Raw genomic sequence first — 17659 nt, forward strand, 5'->3', positions numbered from 1 at the left:
AGAATCTATTCATCACACCCTTGTGGACGGTGACAGAGCAGCGTCAAGACAAGCGGCTTCCAGCCCCTCCCGTCACCCACTTTCCCAGATTGGCTGTTACCACTGTGAGATTCTAGGCACTATCCCATCCATCCCACCTTAACTGAATCTGTGAACCATTTGTCGAGATATGGCCACTGTTATGTGCTTTTGCTCTGCCCCAGCTGATTCCATTTTCCTTGTCTCTCCACTTGATTTGGTTTTTCTACAAATTCAGCAGTATAAATTCAGCCCATGTTGTAGACCCATCGTCCCCCCTTTTTTTTATAACAGACATTTTGTAACTCCCCCTTTATTCTTCCTATGCACGTTATTTTAACAAATCAATATGAAGCTCTAAATATAAAATGAAGGGTAAATAAAATGAAATAACTTTATAGTAAAAGAATCTATTTGTTAGTATGTAAGAGCTTAGGCAGTAGAGGTATAGAGAAGCAATCAGATGCTCACATATAGTATGTAAAGTATACAAGATACACATGAATGTGACAGCTACGAATGCAGACTGATAGAGGTGTATTGTATTGGTAACTCAAGTACTATCAACATTGCTAATTTTGGTGACATGATGTTCTAAAATGGCAAATCTAGGCCATTCTGGACAAAACAAAATATTACAGTGGTTGCATGTCTGGAAAACTCAGAGCATTTTGAACATACGCAAACATACCCTTTCTATGAAATGAAGTTAGATGTTAGACTCAAATAATTATAAATAGGTTTCTCACCTTTTTCCTCACTGTGGGGGAAGGTTCTGTGCATGGCAGGCCATCAAGTGTCAGGTCCTTACCTAGGAAATACTAGCAGATGCCCCATTGTGACAATTAACAAAACCCTTCTCAAATTTCTAAAATACCCTCTAGGGGACATTGCTGCCCTCATTAGAAACCATTGCCATGTTAGTTGGGTTTTCTGGCTACACATCCTGGAATGCATGTATTCATCAGAAAACAACAAATTCACGTACTATTCAAGATGTGCTTTTTTGCATTTGGGTAAAGGAAGAATCCAGAGCCCTGTGCTCTTGTCACATCCCTGATCAAAAACAAACTGTTCATCACTTCCCATGTGCTGTAGAATAGTGTCCACATTTCTCCATGCGGCACTCAGATGCCTCCGTAATCTTACCACTACCCGCTTCTTCACCCTCCCCAAAAAGCGTATTCTGGCCACACACATTGCCATATATATACCCAGCCCTTTCTGCCTTGCACACTTTTTCTGGATTTTTCTCCTTCACCATCTCAACCTGCCCGACTCTTACTGTACTTTCTCCACGTTTCCCACCTCTTTGACCCTATCTCCCACTCCATGACATTAAAATAGAACATCGTTTGCTCTCTTTCTCTACCCATATCGTGTGACATTTAAAGGCTCTATTAGCTTGAAGTTTGCTTATCTACACTGTTAAGGTATAAGGCAATTTAAAATATTCTTGCAAATATACAGGAAATATTTTCCAGGGACTGACATTTGTTCTTTCACTTGATTAAAAATACAGATGTTCTTCAAACCAGCAATGAAAGAAGTCTTACCGTTCAGGCATTGCATGAACTCGGAAGTCTTCTTGTCTTCGCACAAAAGAAAAGGTAGTTTTTAGGAGTCAGTAAAACAAGGGAAACTTTGTTCAGCTGAAAAAATGTTTAACTATTGTGAAAAATACTGCCTTTCCTGAATTTTAGTCTGTTGATAATATTCCATTGCTGCATTTTATTCATCAGATGCTACCTGAGAGAAATGGTTATGAGCAATAAATGGTATAGATCCGTTCTCTAACATTTTAATGAAAATGTCTCTTCAGTGCATTTGCTTTCCCTTTTGGAAGATAGAATTAATAACACGGATCTCAGAGACCATGCTGCTGCGTGCTCCCATTTCTGTTTTAGGGCTGCTTTTAAATGTTGGAGTCAAGCTCTTGATGACATATTCAGAAAACAAGACGTGCTCCATACGTGGAAGGAGTATGGCAGCTCACTCACCGATGCCACTGACAGCTGTTCACCTCCAGCTTCCAAAGACTACAGTGAGGAGTTTCTGTCAAAAGTTGGCATTTGGGGATGTTTGCAAGGAGCGGTGATATCAGCGAAGATAGCACAGTGAGTGTGACGATGGAGTGGTCTGTGTAGTAGCTGTCGCCTCCGTTGGGGGCTGCCCACCCGTGCCATGTAGGGTGTCACACCTCACGCACACTGGGTTCTCGGGCAGCTATGTCCATACCAGACAGGCTTACACAGTTTACTTACTTTGCTGTTTCTTGTTGATGGCCATCTCCTCTTTCTGTTAACACCTGCCACACCTGGAGTGTGGGAACCACGCAGGCATAGGTCTTTGTTCTGTTCACCGGCGTATCCCGAGTGCCTGGCATGGCGATGGCATTCAGTAACTACTTGCTGAATGAGTGAACGAGTGGACGAACAGTTGGCATTTGAGAAGGAAAGAATAACGGCGTAGAGGCAGGCTGACGAGGGCCACACTTTAGGGCCTCCAGCAAGTTACTCATCCTGCCCGAGCCTCAGTTGTTCTCATCTGTAAACTGTGGTGACAGCAATTACATGACATACTGTATTAGTTTGCTAGTACGAACTAGCAACAGACTACCAATCTGTGAGCAATTTATTGTCTCACAAGTCTGGAGGCTTGACATCCGAGATCAAGGTGTTGACAGGGCTGGTTTCTTCTGAGTCCTCTCTCCCTGCTTGTAGGTGGCCGTCTTCTCACTCTGTCCTCACGTGGTCTTCCCTCTGTGCATGTCTGTGTCCTAATCTCCTCTTCTTATAAGGCCATCAGTCATATGGGGTTAGGGCCCACCCTAACGACCTCATTTGAACATGATTGCCTCTTTAAAGACCTATTTCTAAGTATACTCACCTTCTGAGGCACTAGGGGTTAGGACTTCAACATACGAATTTCGGGGGTGCAGTGGGTCACATAATTTAGCCCATAACACAGACTGTATTAGTTTCCTATTAGTGGTATAACAAATTACCACAAATTTAGTGCCCTAAAACAATACAAATTCATTGTCTTACAGTTATGGAGGGCAGAAGTCCTAAATTCAATGTGTTGGTAGGGCTGAGCTCCCTCCGGAGGCTCTAGGGGACGATCTGTTCTTGCATGTTCCAGCTTCTAGAGGCCTCCTGCATTCCTCAGCTCATGGCTCCATCTTCTGTCTTCAGGGCCAAGAGCCTGTCATCTTTCTCTCTCTTTCTCTCTGAGCTCTGTTTCGGTCCTCACATCTTCTCTGACTCTGACCCTCCTGCCTTGCTCTTCTAAGGATCATTGTGATTCCATTGAACCCAGTAATTCAGATAACTTCCCTATCTCAAGGCCCTTAATTTAATCACATCTGCAAAGTTTTTTGGTTTGGGGGTTTTGTTTGTTTGTTTGTTTTTTGCCACGTGGAGCAACATATGCATAGGTTTGGGGGATTAGGACGTTGATTTCTTTGGGGGGGGGCCATTATTCCACCTGCCACATGTAACATATGGGAAAGTCTATCACAATGCCGTATACCTAGTTAGCACTCACAGATATCTTAAATATTTGATTAATGTGAGAAATTTAAGAAGTATGAAGAGAGTAGAGGTACAGGTTTCCTTTACCTCTCTAGTTACATTTTAGGGCGTGGTAGGCAAAAATCTGCAAAGTATTTTGAGCTATAGAGAAAATTTTTAAAAATAATAACTTGTCCTAGATAATAATCACACAGTTTTCAGAAAATTAGCATTTGGACAGGGGAAGTATGGAATTACCACTTTAAAAATATCAAACATTTAGGGCTTCCCTGGTGGCGCAGTGGTTGAGAATCCGCCTGCCGATGCAGGAGACACGAGTTCGTGCCCTGGTCCGGGAAGATCCCACATGCCGCGGAGCAACTAAGCCCGTGAGCCATGGCCGCTAGGCCTGTGCGTCCGGAGCCTGTGCTCCACAACGGGAGAGGCCACAACAGTGAGAGGCCTGCATACCGCAAAAAAAAAAAAAAAAAAAAAAAAAAAAAAAAAAAAAATCAAACATTTAAAGATGTTTTAAAAACTCTGTCAAGTTTTTTTTTTTTTTTTTTGTTACCACTCCTGGAACGGAACTGTTCCTTACACACACACACACACACACACACACGGTCCCCACGCCAGTTTGAGTTTATAAGTTAGTAGAGCTTGGCAGCAAAGAATAGAAAAGCTGAGGAAGGTTCCCAGCTTGAAAAGAACAGCTATAGCATTCCTGCCAGAGGACACCTCAGCTTCTCTGAGCCTCTGAAGTTTTTACTTAGCGGTTTTCAATCAACAGAAAGTCATTTCCTGGTTACCCAGCTGGAAGTCTGACTTCCACAGGCTCTGTGATACTACAGGGGCTTTGGATGTTCTTGGGGACTCCTTGAGGAGAAGAAACTTCTCCCCACACTGTTCAGAAGGTAAAGCACCACATAGAGAAGCTGAACTCAGACTGACGAAGTTATTAATATAGTGAAGCCCACTGGTGTTATTGAAATAAGATTTAGAAGAAGGTAATGTGGTTTACAGTTGCAAATTTGAGTTTCAAGACCCATGTAAAGAAAACTCAAACTCTACTAAGGGACATAAAATGAGACAGTAGTAAACACAGAGATATTACCTTAATCTTTGGTGGAAAGACTTAATGTCATTGATGGATCCATAATGTACCGCTGGTGAGGAAACACATTGTTTAAATCTATGGGAGGAAATTTTTAAATTTTACTCATCAAAACCTTTAAAATTGTGCACCTCCTTCCCCCAAATTCCACTTCTAGGGCTTTATCCAGTGGAATTAATAGGACAAGTGCTCAGAAATGTAGGTACAACAATGTTTATTTCAGCGTTGGAAAAAACCAAAATGGAGATGAATATTTTAATATTATGGTACATGCATATGATAAAAATATTAAAATCTGTGAAATAATGATGTAACTCATTATGTCCAAGAATAGAAAATTTGTTTATAAAATAATATGTATTGCATAATTTTAGTCTTACTGTGAGTGTGCATGTGTATTATTGTATGTAGAAGAAAATCTAGAAGGAAAGTGGCCAAAATGTTACCAGTAATCATGTTTAGGTGGTAGGATTATAGGTGACTTTTCATTTTATTTTTTTCTGTCTTTCTATGTCCTAAATCTTATATGAGTATGTAGCACTTTTAAAATCACAAAGACTATTTTAATTTTGGAAAATCTATGAGTATTAGAGATGTATTTATATAAAAATAGTCTTGGAACATTGTCTATGAAGGTATTTTTTTTCTTATACTTATAGATTTATTCAGACATTGGACGTTGAAAAGAGAACTAACTGTTGCCTTTTGTCCGGGTTACTCTTTCAGGTAACGCTTCCTGTATACCTTTCTACAGTAGCCAGACCATGCAGTCAGTGAAAAAAAAAAAAAACAGTGGTTTAGCATATTCATAAAACTTGCACGTAGCGAAATAGCATGAACCTTGATTAAATATCATAAGCCCGTCTGTCCTTCGATGGCTGAACCCCTATGGCATAATATTCAGCAGTCACTTTTTTCATTTTCGCTACAGAAGGAGGAGTTTTACAGATACGGAAACTGAGTCTCCTGTCGTTCGTAATGTCATGTTACTAATGAGCAGTGAAGCGAGTTTGACTGAGTCTAAAGGGTTGCCTTAAGTTGCCTCATCTCTAAATAAAGTTTTGCTCAATTGCATGATGTAAAATATACCATATAATGAAAGCAAAAAATAAGTTGAAGACTATATAAGTAGCGTGTCTGCAGTTCTTAGGATTTGGGTTTGACTTTACTGAAGAAGAAAGGAGCTTTTATCTGAAATACAAGACATTCTAAGATTTGGGAACATAGCCAGGGGCCTCTGCAATCTCCTGAAGGTTCTGTTTACTTTGAAGGATGGGACACCCTTGTTCTAAGAAGTTTAATAGCTTATGAAATCTGGATGGATAAGATCTTTGAGAAAAGCTTCTCTGAGCATATGGCCAGAGTTTTCAATGTTCTTATGTTCCATACACTTCTGGCCTGTGCTTCAAAGGGAGAAGGTGGAAGAGGCAAGGATGCAAAGGGAATGATAATCCCCATTGGATCCCTTCTTTTGCATCCTTTACTTTCTTCTGATAGTTCTCATTCCTGAAGATAATGCTGTTTATGTTTTAGAAATAAGTTATTTTTTGCTTAAACGTGGACATCATTTCTTTGTAATATGACACTTAAAATTGGCTGGGAGATTTATTTTTAAAACCTGTTCTTTCTTTTTATGATTTTAAAGAAAATTTGTAAAACTAAAAATTAAACAACTGTGTAATATTTTAGACTAGATATCATAAGTTTAATGAGCAATCTGATTAGAATTCGTTCCAGATATATACATTAAAATAACTTTATGATGCATTTGTCATCAAGAAATGTTAATTGTTTAAGATAACGCAAGAAGCACTCCTAAATGTACAATTTGATTTTGTGTATTTAGCTTGTTTCTGAACGTCTGGTACAACGTTGGTCATATAAATTACCTAAGAAATGTTGGTCAATTAAACAAATCAACTTTTTACTTAATTCAATAAAAATTCAAAATTACCTCTGCTTGATTTAGACTTCTGAAATACGTTTTTCTTTCATCTACTTATAGGTTGGTATAGTGGAAAGAACATAGATTTTTGAGTTACATAGACATGACTTTGAATCTTCTTTTTGCCATCATTAGCTGTGTGACCTCAGAGAAGTTAAATGTTTAAGCCTCAGTTATGTCACTTGTGAGATAATAGTCCTTCCTTCTAGGGGTAGGTTAAGTGAGGATTAAATGAGATAATATTTACAAAGAATTGACCAAGAGTGCCCAACACAAAATTGACCCTCAACAAATGATAATATAATAATTTCTTCTTAAAATGATAATTATTCAACTACCATGGAATTTAAAAGGCCCATCTTGAGTGGTAAAAGCATTTGGAACCTATAGTCATGAGGATATTGAAAAGTATCATTTATTACAGGATACAGTGTGCCAGGCATATGCAAAGCACTTTGGGAAGTAATACACATACTTATCTTTCTCTCTCGTTGTTGCGGATGCAAGTTCCAGTTCTTCATTTCACCTTTTTCATTTACAGGGTTTGCTTAGAACCACACTTTCACACCCTAAAGCTGAACGTTGCTATGCTCAGTATGAAATCACTCAGCTTCTTCCCGGCATTGAGCTCTTCTCGGACAGATACCGGGCTGACATCTGCTCTGTAATTGCAAGTCTGTATTACGTAATCCGCGAACTGCACTTTGCTAAGCAAAATCTAATAGTAAGTGATTTGTAAAATCGACAAATCTTAATTCACTGTGGTATCTTACCCCACTTACCTTATACTTTTCAAGTTTTACTAATGTTCTTTTGGTCAGTTCTTATTTAACTTTTAAACTCTATTTTCGGGATTCAAATCTGTACTTCAGAATGAAATATATTAATTAATAGTCTTTCTTTGACATCACTGTTTGCATTGCCTTTTGGGTACAGTAGCCATGCCTATTTGATACTGTTCTCTTGTTTTACTCTATTATTTTACATTTTTTAAAAAGACATTTGGTGAAATGTCTTTTCAGAATGTTGCATTGGTCTGAAACACAGGAATCTAGTGCACTTATAACTTCACTGCATTAAGTCATGCAGGTCATATCAATTTTGAAACTCTGGGAGTATTTCTTGAGATAAATTTATCTTTGTGTCTTGTCTTTTCTGTGTTAAGGGCACATCTAAGTGAAAAACAGATTCTAACTGTGAAATTAAAGACAGACACTTCTTATTATCCTAGGAAATTAAAAAAAAAAACCCAAATACAACTCTCTTTTCCTTTAGGGAAATAAGCCACAGTATGTATCTCATAAATTTGAAGTTGACTGCATTTTAAACATAAATTAGGGTGTTCTGTTGGTTATTTTATATTTTCCTCCTTTATCTTATTTGTCCTTTTTTCTTCCTCTGTGCTATTTCCTCTACCTCTGTATCTCTTTTCCCCCTGTGTTTGCTTGTTAATATATGTTCTTTCTCTTTTTCTGCTTCTTTCCCTTTCCTCTATAATTTTCATACTTACTTTCTTTTTTCTCATATATTGTTTTCTCTTGTTGTAAATTCACTCTCTCCTTATATTGAAAAGATTTACTGCCCCCTGATATTAGTTGTTAAATTATAATGTCATGTGTTAAAGTGAAGAGGTTGATACATGCTTTTAACACTTGGCAGATTTGGTAAAAAAATTGTTTATTAGAAAAAAATAACAAAATGGTGCTCCTCTCTTGTTAAGGGGGTTCATTTCTGGATTTAGAAAATAGTTTTATCCCCTGGGTAACCTTAAGCCGCCTAGTCATATTCATATATAATACATATCCCTGCCCTGGGAAAGAAATGAGACTTTTTTCTCTGAAGCTTCAGAAATTGAGAACATTTTTTCTGAATAATTGAGCAATTGGCAGCAATAAAATGGTATGTTTTTATTTGTCACTAAAGAAAAGAAAGTCTCAAAGGTAATAGCCAACTCGTTTTGTGCTGCATTAATTACAGGAAAAAGTACTGTGTTATGTTTGTAGAGCATCATTGTAGAAAAATGTATTGTGTTAAGTTTGAAATCATTTACGACCAGTTTTAGTCTTTTTTAAAAGCTGTTGCTGTTAGCAGCCGCCAGTTGACCGACAATGAGATTCCTTAGCTAAACTTGCAAGATGTAAACAGTTTCCGTTTTCTATTACACTACCCTCCAGAAGAAGCCCAGTGGCTAAGGAGACGGCTGTAACATATAAAATTTGCTAGGGGACCCATTGCTGTGAGATCATGGGAAATAGTTTGCTAAATAATAAGGATCCCAGTCCCCCTTCTTGCTCCATCTGCCTTTGATGGAGCAGGACCCAGCTGTAGGGACTGAGCTTCAGTTTTAAGTTGAGATCAGGAGCTGTTCAGAAGTCTAGGCAAAACTGTCCCTCAACACCTGCCTTTAACTGGATACTGGTTTGGTCAATTGAAAAACTGATAGTCTGTAAGCTTTCACATATATCCATGGGACTTCAAGAAGACTTGAACTTTGGGGTTAATTTTAGGAAAATAAAAATGTTATATGAAGAGTAAGCTTGTGTTTTAATCAGTAGAATATATGCTCTATGAAGGCAAGGACTTAGATTTTTTTTCTCATTCAACAGTGTCTGACATTTAACAGGCCTGTTGTAAATGTTTTTTGATCATGGAGATGTTCCAGTTGAAGACAAATAGTTGATATTGAGACGAATAAGTAGAAGCTATTAGGGGACATGGATGTGAGTTCCTTTGCTTTAAATTTTGCATTTATTTGATAGCTCATTTGCTAGAATGTTTCCACAGGCCTCAGTAATTCATTATGTATATGTTGAAATAATTTTTTTTCAAGGAAGACGATTAACTGGATTTTTATTTTTCCATGCTTAAGGAAATGTGAAACCTAGGTTTTGGGTATCGAGTAGCATCTACTTGGAACTGTTAAGTCACTGATAGCACTTTAAAATTCTGATAAAGGGCTTCCCTGGTTGCGCAGTGGTTGAGAGTCCGCCTGCCGATGCAGGGGACACGGGTTCGTGCCCCGGTCCGGGAGGATCCCACATGCCGCGGAGCGGCTGGGCCCGTGAGCCATGGCCGCTGGGCCTGTGCGTCCGGAGCCTGTGCTCCGCAATGGGAGAGGCCACAACAGTGAGAGGCCCGCGTACTACAGAAAAAAAAAAAAAAAAAAAAAAAATTCTGATAAAACATGAAACATATGTTAGGCAGATCATTTCACTTATACCAAACAGCACAGTCTTCTAATATGGAACAATTAATCACAATTTTGCATAACATCTCTTACATCAGTATTTGGCTAAGTTGTATTATTAGGTTATTAACTTGATAAAATACGTTTCAAAACAAAGAGTGTTTTTCTGTTGGTAGATTCTGCCTCTTCTTGCATTGTACCAATATTTTGTTTCTGGAATTTGCCAAGACCTAGTCAGAAATCTAGAAGCAAGAATCCTCAAGGTATGTTTCAAGCTTTTTAAGACATTTGATATTCTTGAACTCTTAAAGATATTGTCATGAATTACTTTTTATTATGATCATCATAAGCTGATAATAATATATGGTGTTGTACTGATATTAAAAAAAAACTTTCCCAACATTTTAATAAAGTATGAGAAAGAGCCATGTAGAAAGGCTTATTAGATCATTTTATTCTTGGGCCACAGTAAAGTGAGGAACAGCTACCCCTGGTAACAAGGCTCATTCAGCCTAGAAATCACCATTTCTGAAAGATTGGTTTCCTCACGGAGACTAATGAGTCATTTTCTGAAGTTTCTGGGAGTTTTTTTGCTAAGGATCTTTATGTATATCATGGTATACAGGAGGGTTTTTTTTTTATTGCACAGACAGTTGAGGTGATAGAGTGCACAGGCACTAAATTACAATTAATTCTGTAACCCAGAGGTCAGGAGGCTCTCTGCCTTCAAGATTCATGTGCAGTTGGCTTGAACCCCGTGTGGAATGGGGAACGTCAAGCATCTTGTTTTCTCTGCCCCCTTTCCCGATCACCCATGGTCGCAGGCCCCCACTATCGTTGAATTTGTTTTGTACATGGATCCAGCAGATTTGCTCCCTGTTCTGCACTTCTTCATCTCTAATACGGAATTCAACCCTATTCCATATTTTACACACACACACACACACACACACACACACACACACACACACACACACACTTACACGTGAACACACACACTACATCCACCCAAGGTCTTTATTTCTATATTGGACTTTACTGAAAATTGGGAACATAAGGAAATTTTAGTTGAGGCAAAACCAGGAACTTAAAATAGAATATTTAGCATCTCTGAGTTTAAAATATTTCTTGGCCATTATCCCACTCTTTTCCTCCTATCCCATGGCTTTGTCAGCCGTGTGCTGGTAAATATTTCACAACTCACTCTAAAAAAAAGCTTTGATTTGTAACGTTTGCAATTTCCATGGTATAAATACTCCCACTGCAGCTGGCTTCAGCCTACCAACTGGGCGTTACCGAACGTGGGGCTTCGACAAGATGTGCCTGGTTGGCTCTTGCAATTGTGGGTGAGTGGGCTCCCACACTCCCCTAGCTTAGCCCTCCTTCTCCTTTTTTGGAAATACCCTTCTTCCCTGATCCTTCACATTTTCTAATAAGGGAAAATAAGACTTCCCTTTGAACTGCTCTCTCCATCAAGACCCTGCCTGTGGGCCTTGTTTTCAGACCCAAATTGTCCATTGCATTCTATTTCTAAATAAAGATAACACCTTCCCTAACAGGAATTGTGATGCTCTTAAGATAATACATTTTAACCTGGGAGTAAATAATTTGTAATCGGCCATGAATTCTGGTTCACCCTTTCTGAGTTACTGAACTCTTAACAGTTCTCTGGCTTTGGAATTCTAATAACAGTTTTTAAAAAGGTGCATACAACTTTTCTCTGTTTTTAAAACAGTGCTCTCTTCAAGACTGCAAAATTCCCGAGGCTAAGGCCTGTATCTTATGCATCTTTTGGTTCCCTATAGTGTCTTGAGTAATAAATTTATATACATGATATTCAGTAATTAATTGTTGAATTGGATTTAAAATCTTTAGACATATATCAAGTGCCTACTGTCCACACTCTCCTTGGTGTTTGGTGGGAACTCACCAAGAAGATACTTGGTAAATGTTTATTGCTTTATCTTTGAAACAACATTTATCAAGTATCTCCTATATGAAGGCACCGTGTTAGTAACTCTAATCAAAGAAATGTAACCCATGGTCTTTGCTTTTGTAAAGAAGTGAAAATAGGGAAGAGAGATGGCACATACACACAAGAGAATAATGTGTGTACCTCCCACTTGATCATTTCCAAATGAGTGTGATGAACACTATTTCCAGGAGTTTGAAAGAGGGAAAAATGGCTCTGGGTCTCTAGGTTTTAACCAAGTAGATAAGATTTCAGCTTGAAAAAAATAGAACTAACTGAGTAGGAGAGGGGAAGAAGGGAACATGCTCAGCAGACAGTAGTGTGAAAGGTGTAGAGGTGAGGAAGTATTGACTTGTTTAGGGGGCAGAGGTGGTTGGGTTAGACGGGAGTGGCGGTCTTGAGCAGGCAGTTTGAAGTAGATGACATGAGGACACCAGAGGGCCGTGATGTGGAGGAGACCAGGGGCCTAGTCTTGAATTCCAAGCTGAGATGTAATATGGAGGCTGAGCAGTGAGAGAAAGGAGGAGGTTGTGGTGTCAGAATTGGGTGACAGTTTTATTCCGATGTCACAGGAGGCAAGAAGCGTGGAAGGGTTGCAGTGACAACTAGTAGCATGTCAGAAGGCAGTCCAGAGAGGCACTGAAAGAAGCTGGAGCAAAGTTTTTGATTAAATGACTGTTTTGTATTGATTGTTAGCACTTGGCAACTGTTTTTGTACTAGAGTACCTGAAAAGCCAGTGAAGAACAATGGACTGTCTTCTGTAGCCTTGCGTTGGGAGGGGGAATTCATGACACAGTTCTGATCAGGAGAAGGACGTGATCAGATGTATCTGGTAGGCGTGTCAGGAACAGAGTGAGATGGGAGTAGGATCTTATCAGCATAGTAGGACTGGAAAGGAAACTAGGGTGTTGGCAGAAGCACCGAAAATGGGCCATTAATGCATCATACAGAGGAAGGAATGATAGCCCCCATAGGCAGAGTTTGCCTGACCTTCCCGAACTAAACTGGGGTCAGTGAGTGGGAAGAGAGAAAAGTCGTAATCAGGAAATAGCAGACAGTGATGCTTTCTGACAAATCAAACAGCAGTAGATCACACTGTTAAGTCTCTACAGTTGCACTAGTGTCTTCCAGGGGAAGCTTTAAGACCTCTTTATGATCAACTGGTCTGGCTTCACTTTAGAACTGCCCACATCCTCAAAGATTTATTACTCTCAACATATCTGGCATTCCTGGGAAGGGTACTGATGGTTCTGTATCTGTATGACTGAAGGGTTGATTTATAAGCGGTTCTTTTTCCCATCTGGCTTGTTTGCGTTCACAGTGTTCATTGTTTCTGAAAATACATGTCCCTTATTACCACCACGGCTTTTTCATATGGTCAGACTGGTTTGATGAACTGAACCAGAGGTGGCCTAAACAGGTGGTCCATGTACAGCAATCTCACAGTCAAGCCCAGAGGAAACAGACCTTACACAGATACGGGGAAATGTTTCCTCCAAGAGGCAAAGAGCTCCAATGACTCCCTAATGCCTACTTTGATATTATATGGCACCAGGGAGATTAGAGCCCAAGGTGTCTTAGGCAAGAGCCAAAGTATGCAACTCAATAGACAAGCTGTTTTCTCTTCATCATTAAAAATATTCTCCTGACTTCTTATGTTTTATTTTTATGTTATTGTCACATCCTGTTTCCTTCTAACTTACCTTCTTTTTATTTCCTTAAAATTGGTACGCTCTTGAGATTCCTAAGATAGTAGTTAAAGGAAAAGAGAGAGTAAGATGAGTATAATGTTGAGGATAAATTGGATTTTCTTTTTCTGTGTTTTAGATGTATATCATCTTCATCCAAGTTTGTACTTCACTCCCTGCTTCCACAATTTACCCATCTCTGTTCTCTGTAAAGTCGCTAGATGTTTTCAAAACAGACTAAGGTACAGGCCCTGCCCTGTTCAAAAGTCTCCAATCACTTATCATGCAGAGAATCAAATCCCAAGTCTCCACTCTGGTCAAGTCTCCACCACAGGCCACCATTCGCACCTACGTCCCAACCCTCTTCTCCTCTCTCCCTAAGTTCCTGCCACACAGGCTGTCCCCTGAACACACCAAGACCCCAAGATTGCTTCTGCCACCACGTGACCTTTGTAGTCAAGGTCCCCTCAGCAGTTTTCACGTCTCCCTCCATCATATCATTCCCAAATCTTCTCTTGAAGGTTTTCTCCTCAGAGAAGTCCCTCCTAACCACAGTTTCAAAAATAGTATTTTGTCAGTACCTTTTATCTCTTTTCATACTGTAAATATCTTCATGTATCACTTAAATTGAGCTAACCGTATATCCCAATGGAGGTAACCTCCAAGAGGGCTTGGTGCAGAAGAGGAGCTCAATATACATGCTGAATGAATGCATGCATTTGATGATTTGATTTCTTCTTGTAATTTCCTAACTGAAAGTCTTGCTGGATTATATTCAAAATTAGCCATGTACAATATATAGTTACCAACTGACTAATGTTGTTAAAATACATGTCTGTAAAATCGACGGTGTCCATTCATTGTGGATAAGAAAATGAACAGTTGATGCATTGTGGAATTCATCTCCTGGTTTGTTTGACATTCCTCAGAGTGTTAGAGACATCAGGAGTGTCTTTGTTTTGTCTTTCTTTTAAACCATACTTGATCATGGGAACAAAAGGATGAATTCAGTTTTTTAAAACTCTTCTGTGTCTATATCCTAGTTTTTAAAATGTGTTTGCGTCTGATAAAGTAAGCCACATCTCGTGAACGGCCATTGTTTTGAAAAGTCGCTTGATGTGATTTACTAGCTTCTTGGTCCCCTGCACATGTGAACTGGCTTACACACAGACACATGCATCTCTACCACTGTGTTGTCTAAACATTAGCTTATAACGCGTTACCAATATGAAGCAGAAAGTTTGGATCTCGGCAAGTTGATGATTTTTCTCTAAAATTTTAATTTCGTAAGTAAAACAAATGGTTTAATTTAGAATCTCTCTTTTTTTTTCTTTTCTTTAAAGATAGAAGTCCTTATAGATTTAGGATTCTTTTCCGAAGCCTTTCATGAGATATCCCAGATTTTTTATGGAAAAAACATGCCTTCTTCAGTACCCGCTGGCTGTAAAGCTACTGGAAGAATGAAGGTAAACCTGCCAATTTGATTCAAAGCCATTTTCAACCTTTTGAAGGTCCTTTTGAAGGCTACATTCCTAAAATCTAGGGAATGCTTCCACAGAAGGGTATTTACAAGTCTCTGGTACTGCAGACTTCTTTGTTAATAAGGCTGATTAGAGCTAACATCCAACATACACAAGGTTTCCTTTGTCTGAAATGGAAGAAGGGTGGGTGTCATGACGGGGAGGGGAGCGTGATCTTGCAGTAGGTTTTGACTGTGGAATTTTGACTTTGTGTTATCATGGACAGTCTCAGTAGACACATTGATCAGCCACTATCTCTTAGACTTTTGGGTCTGAGCTTATAATTTCTAGTTAATAGTCTTAGTCAAAATGGTCTCTCTTCATGTTTTATTTGGATATTTTGATTTATATACTTCATACCAAAGAGTTAAGCATGTGTTTGCATTTCTTCTGATTTTTGTGAGGAGAGAATGTTCCTCTATTTTGTCTAGGCTTTTTTGACTTTGGGAGAGAGTTCTACCTGGCTTGCTTAATTTGTATTTGTAAATTGCATGATTGGAGCATCCTTGAAAATGAATACCGACCTTTATATTTAAATCAGAGTGAGCTCTTTTTGTCCTCTGCTTTGGTTTTTGTGGTGATCTGGGAATCTCTGGGTGACCTTGCTTGGGGCAGATGCTTGGATCCTCATCCAAGGGCCAGCAATAAAGGAAATAGGAGGAAGCAACAAGTCAGTTTCCTGGGAGAGACCATATGTGTGAGGAGTGAGACTAGCAGATACGATACATGCCGGTGGGATTTAAATTCAGAGGACCTAAAAGAAACTGCGGAATAGTTATGTCTTGAAAACTACTTGCATAGGCAGACATATTTACATGTAATGCATACATTACTTCAATGTATACCCCTAAAATGTTGCTGCTTTTTTCTTAATATGACTGCTACAGTGTTATAATTTATCGTAATGAGGTAAGTGTCAAGGTATCTACAGGAAATCCTAAGAGGGACGTTCAGTAGACGATCGGATACGTGTGTGTATGTCTATACATATATAGTGGACCCTCTGTATCTGTGGGTTCCACATCTATGGCTTCAACCAACCACGGATTGAAAATATTTGGAAAAAAAATTACAGAGAATTCCAAAAGGCAAAACTTAAATTTGAATGCTGGCAATTATTTACATAGCATTTACATTGTATTAGGCATTATAAGTAATCTAGAAATGATTTAAAGTATATGGGATTATGCGCCTAAGTTATATGCAAATACTGTGCCATTTTATATGAGGGACTTGAGCATTGCAGATTTTGGTATGGGGGGGGTGGGGAATCCTGAAACCAGTCCCTCACAGTTACCAAGGGACGACTGTATATTTATCTATTTAGCTATCTATTGGGGAGTCAGTCATGTTTTTTGGTTCATTTTCTATAGCACAAACGATTTCATCGTGTTACCTGGGTTAAATTAGCAGTATTTTCTTGCTTGCTTCTCAAGCAACAGCCTTTCCCTGTTGTAAAATAGTTTGCATTTTGTTATTTAAATTATATTTTAATTCATTAAAAAATATTTATTGAGTGCTGACTGAATACAGGCACTATTCCAGACACAGGGATAGAGCAGTAGAGAGATAAATGGAGTTACTGCCTTCCTGGAGGCATGTTACTATTGGACAGTCCAGTGAGGAAGACAAATAACACACACAGTAAGCACATAACTACATGTCAGATGGTGACATGCTCTGATGGACAGTCAAGCTGAGTTGAGGGGACAGGAAGTGACCCTCAGAGCAGTGGGTAGCTGTTCTATTGAGGGTGGTTTGGGAAGTCTCTCTAATAAGGGAGTGAAAGATTTGAGGGAACAACCTTCCAAATAGGAGGCAGTGCAAGGGCAAAGGCCTGTAAGATGTGGTTGAGGAAAACCAGGAAGGCCACGTGAGGCTGGATTAGAGAGGAGGAGGAGGAGGGGGAGAGGGCAGGACCCAGGAACCAGGTCGTGTCGGACCGCCCAGGGCTGGGTGAGGACTGGAGTTTACTCTGAATGAGATAGGAAACCTTGTAGAGCTTTGAACAGAGGAGTGGTGGGACAGGAAGTAAATTTCAAAGAACCGCTTTGCTTGCTGTTTGGGGAATGGGCTATGGATGTGCTTGGGTTTACATAGGGAGACCAGGGAGAAGGCCTTTGCCAATGACCTGAGTGAGATGTGACAGTGGTCGGGGTAAGAGTGGTGGGAGGAGTGAAAAGTGGTAAAATTCTGGGCACATGGCAAAGGTAGAGCTGACAGCATTTGCTGCTGATGGTTGAGATGTGGGATGTAAGAGAGAGACTGCAGAAGTGTTCAACGTGAGCAGCTGGTAGCAAAGCGTTTTCATCGACTGAGATGGGGAGTCCTGCTGCCCCAAGGCAGGGGTAGAGCGTGTTAAGTGTGAGATTCCTAGTGGACATGCAGGTGGAGATACAGCGTAGGTACGTGCAGAGAGTGTATGTTCTGGAATTCAGGGGAGAGGTTGAAGCTGCAGGTGAATTTGGGAGCATTGGCAGAAATATCAAGTCTTGAGACTGGGGAGAGCAGCTGGGAGCCAAGGCAGATAATGAAAAGTAGAAGGCAGAGGACTGAAACGTGGGGCCCTCCACATTTAGGGTCCGGAAGACAAGAAGGAAAGGGAAGCCCGTTGGGTAGAATAGGAAACGAGGGAGTTTTCAATGCTTATTGCTTTCACCAAAACAGACAAGTGGTCTGAAACTCATGTTTTACAGGTA

General features: G+C 39.6%; 1 protein-coding gene across 2 annotated transcripts in view; it reads left to right on the plus strand.

Annotated features, from left to right (window-relative positions):
- CFAP54 (cilia and flagella associated protein 54) overlaps positions 1 to 17659 on the plus strand; it is a 281143-nt gene that overhangs the window by 154923 nt on the left and 108561 nt on the right. For both annotated transcript variants that reach the window (XM_059082492.2, XM_059082493.2), the window contains 6 exons: positions 1541 to 1628; positions 1926 to 2135; positions 5307 to 5373; positions 7134 to 7316; positions 9956 to 10042; positions 14784 to 14906. In XM_059082492.2, the coding sequence (XP_058938475.1) occupies positions 1541 to 1628; positions 1926 to 2135; positions 5307 to 5373; positions 7134 to 7316; positions 9956 to 10042; positions 14784 to 14906 (758 nt within the window). The remainder of the gene's footprint in view (positions 1 to 1540; positions 1629 to 1925; positions 2136 to 5306; positions 5374 to 7133; positions 7317 to 9955; positions 10043 to 14783; positions 14907 to 17659) is intronic.

This window comes from Kogia breviceps, chromosome 12 (assembly GCF_026419965.1).
Source record: "Kogia breviceps isolate mKogBre1 chromosome 12, mKogBre1 haplotype 1, whole genome shotgun sequence".
Lineage (NCBI taxonomy): Eukaryota > Metazoa > Chordata > Mammalia > Artiodactyla > Physeteridae > Kogia > Kogia breviceps.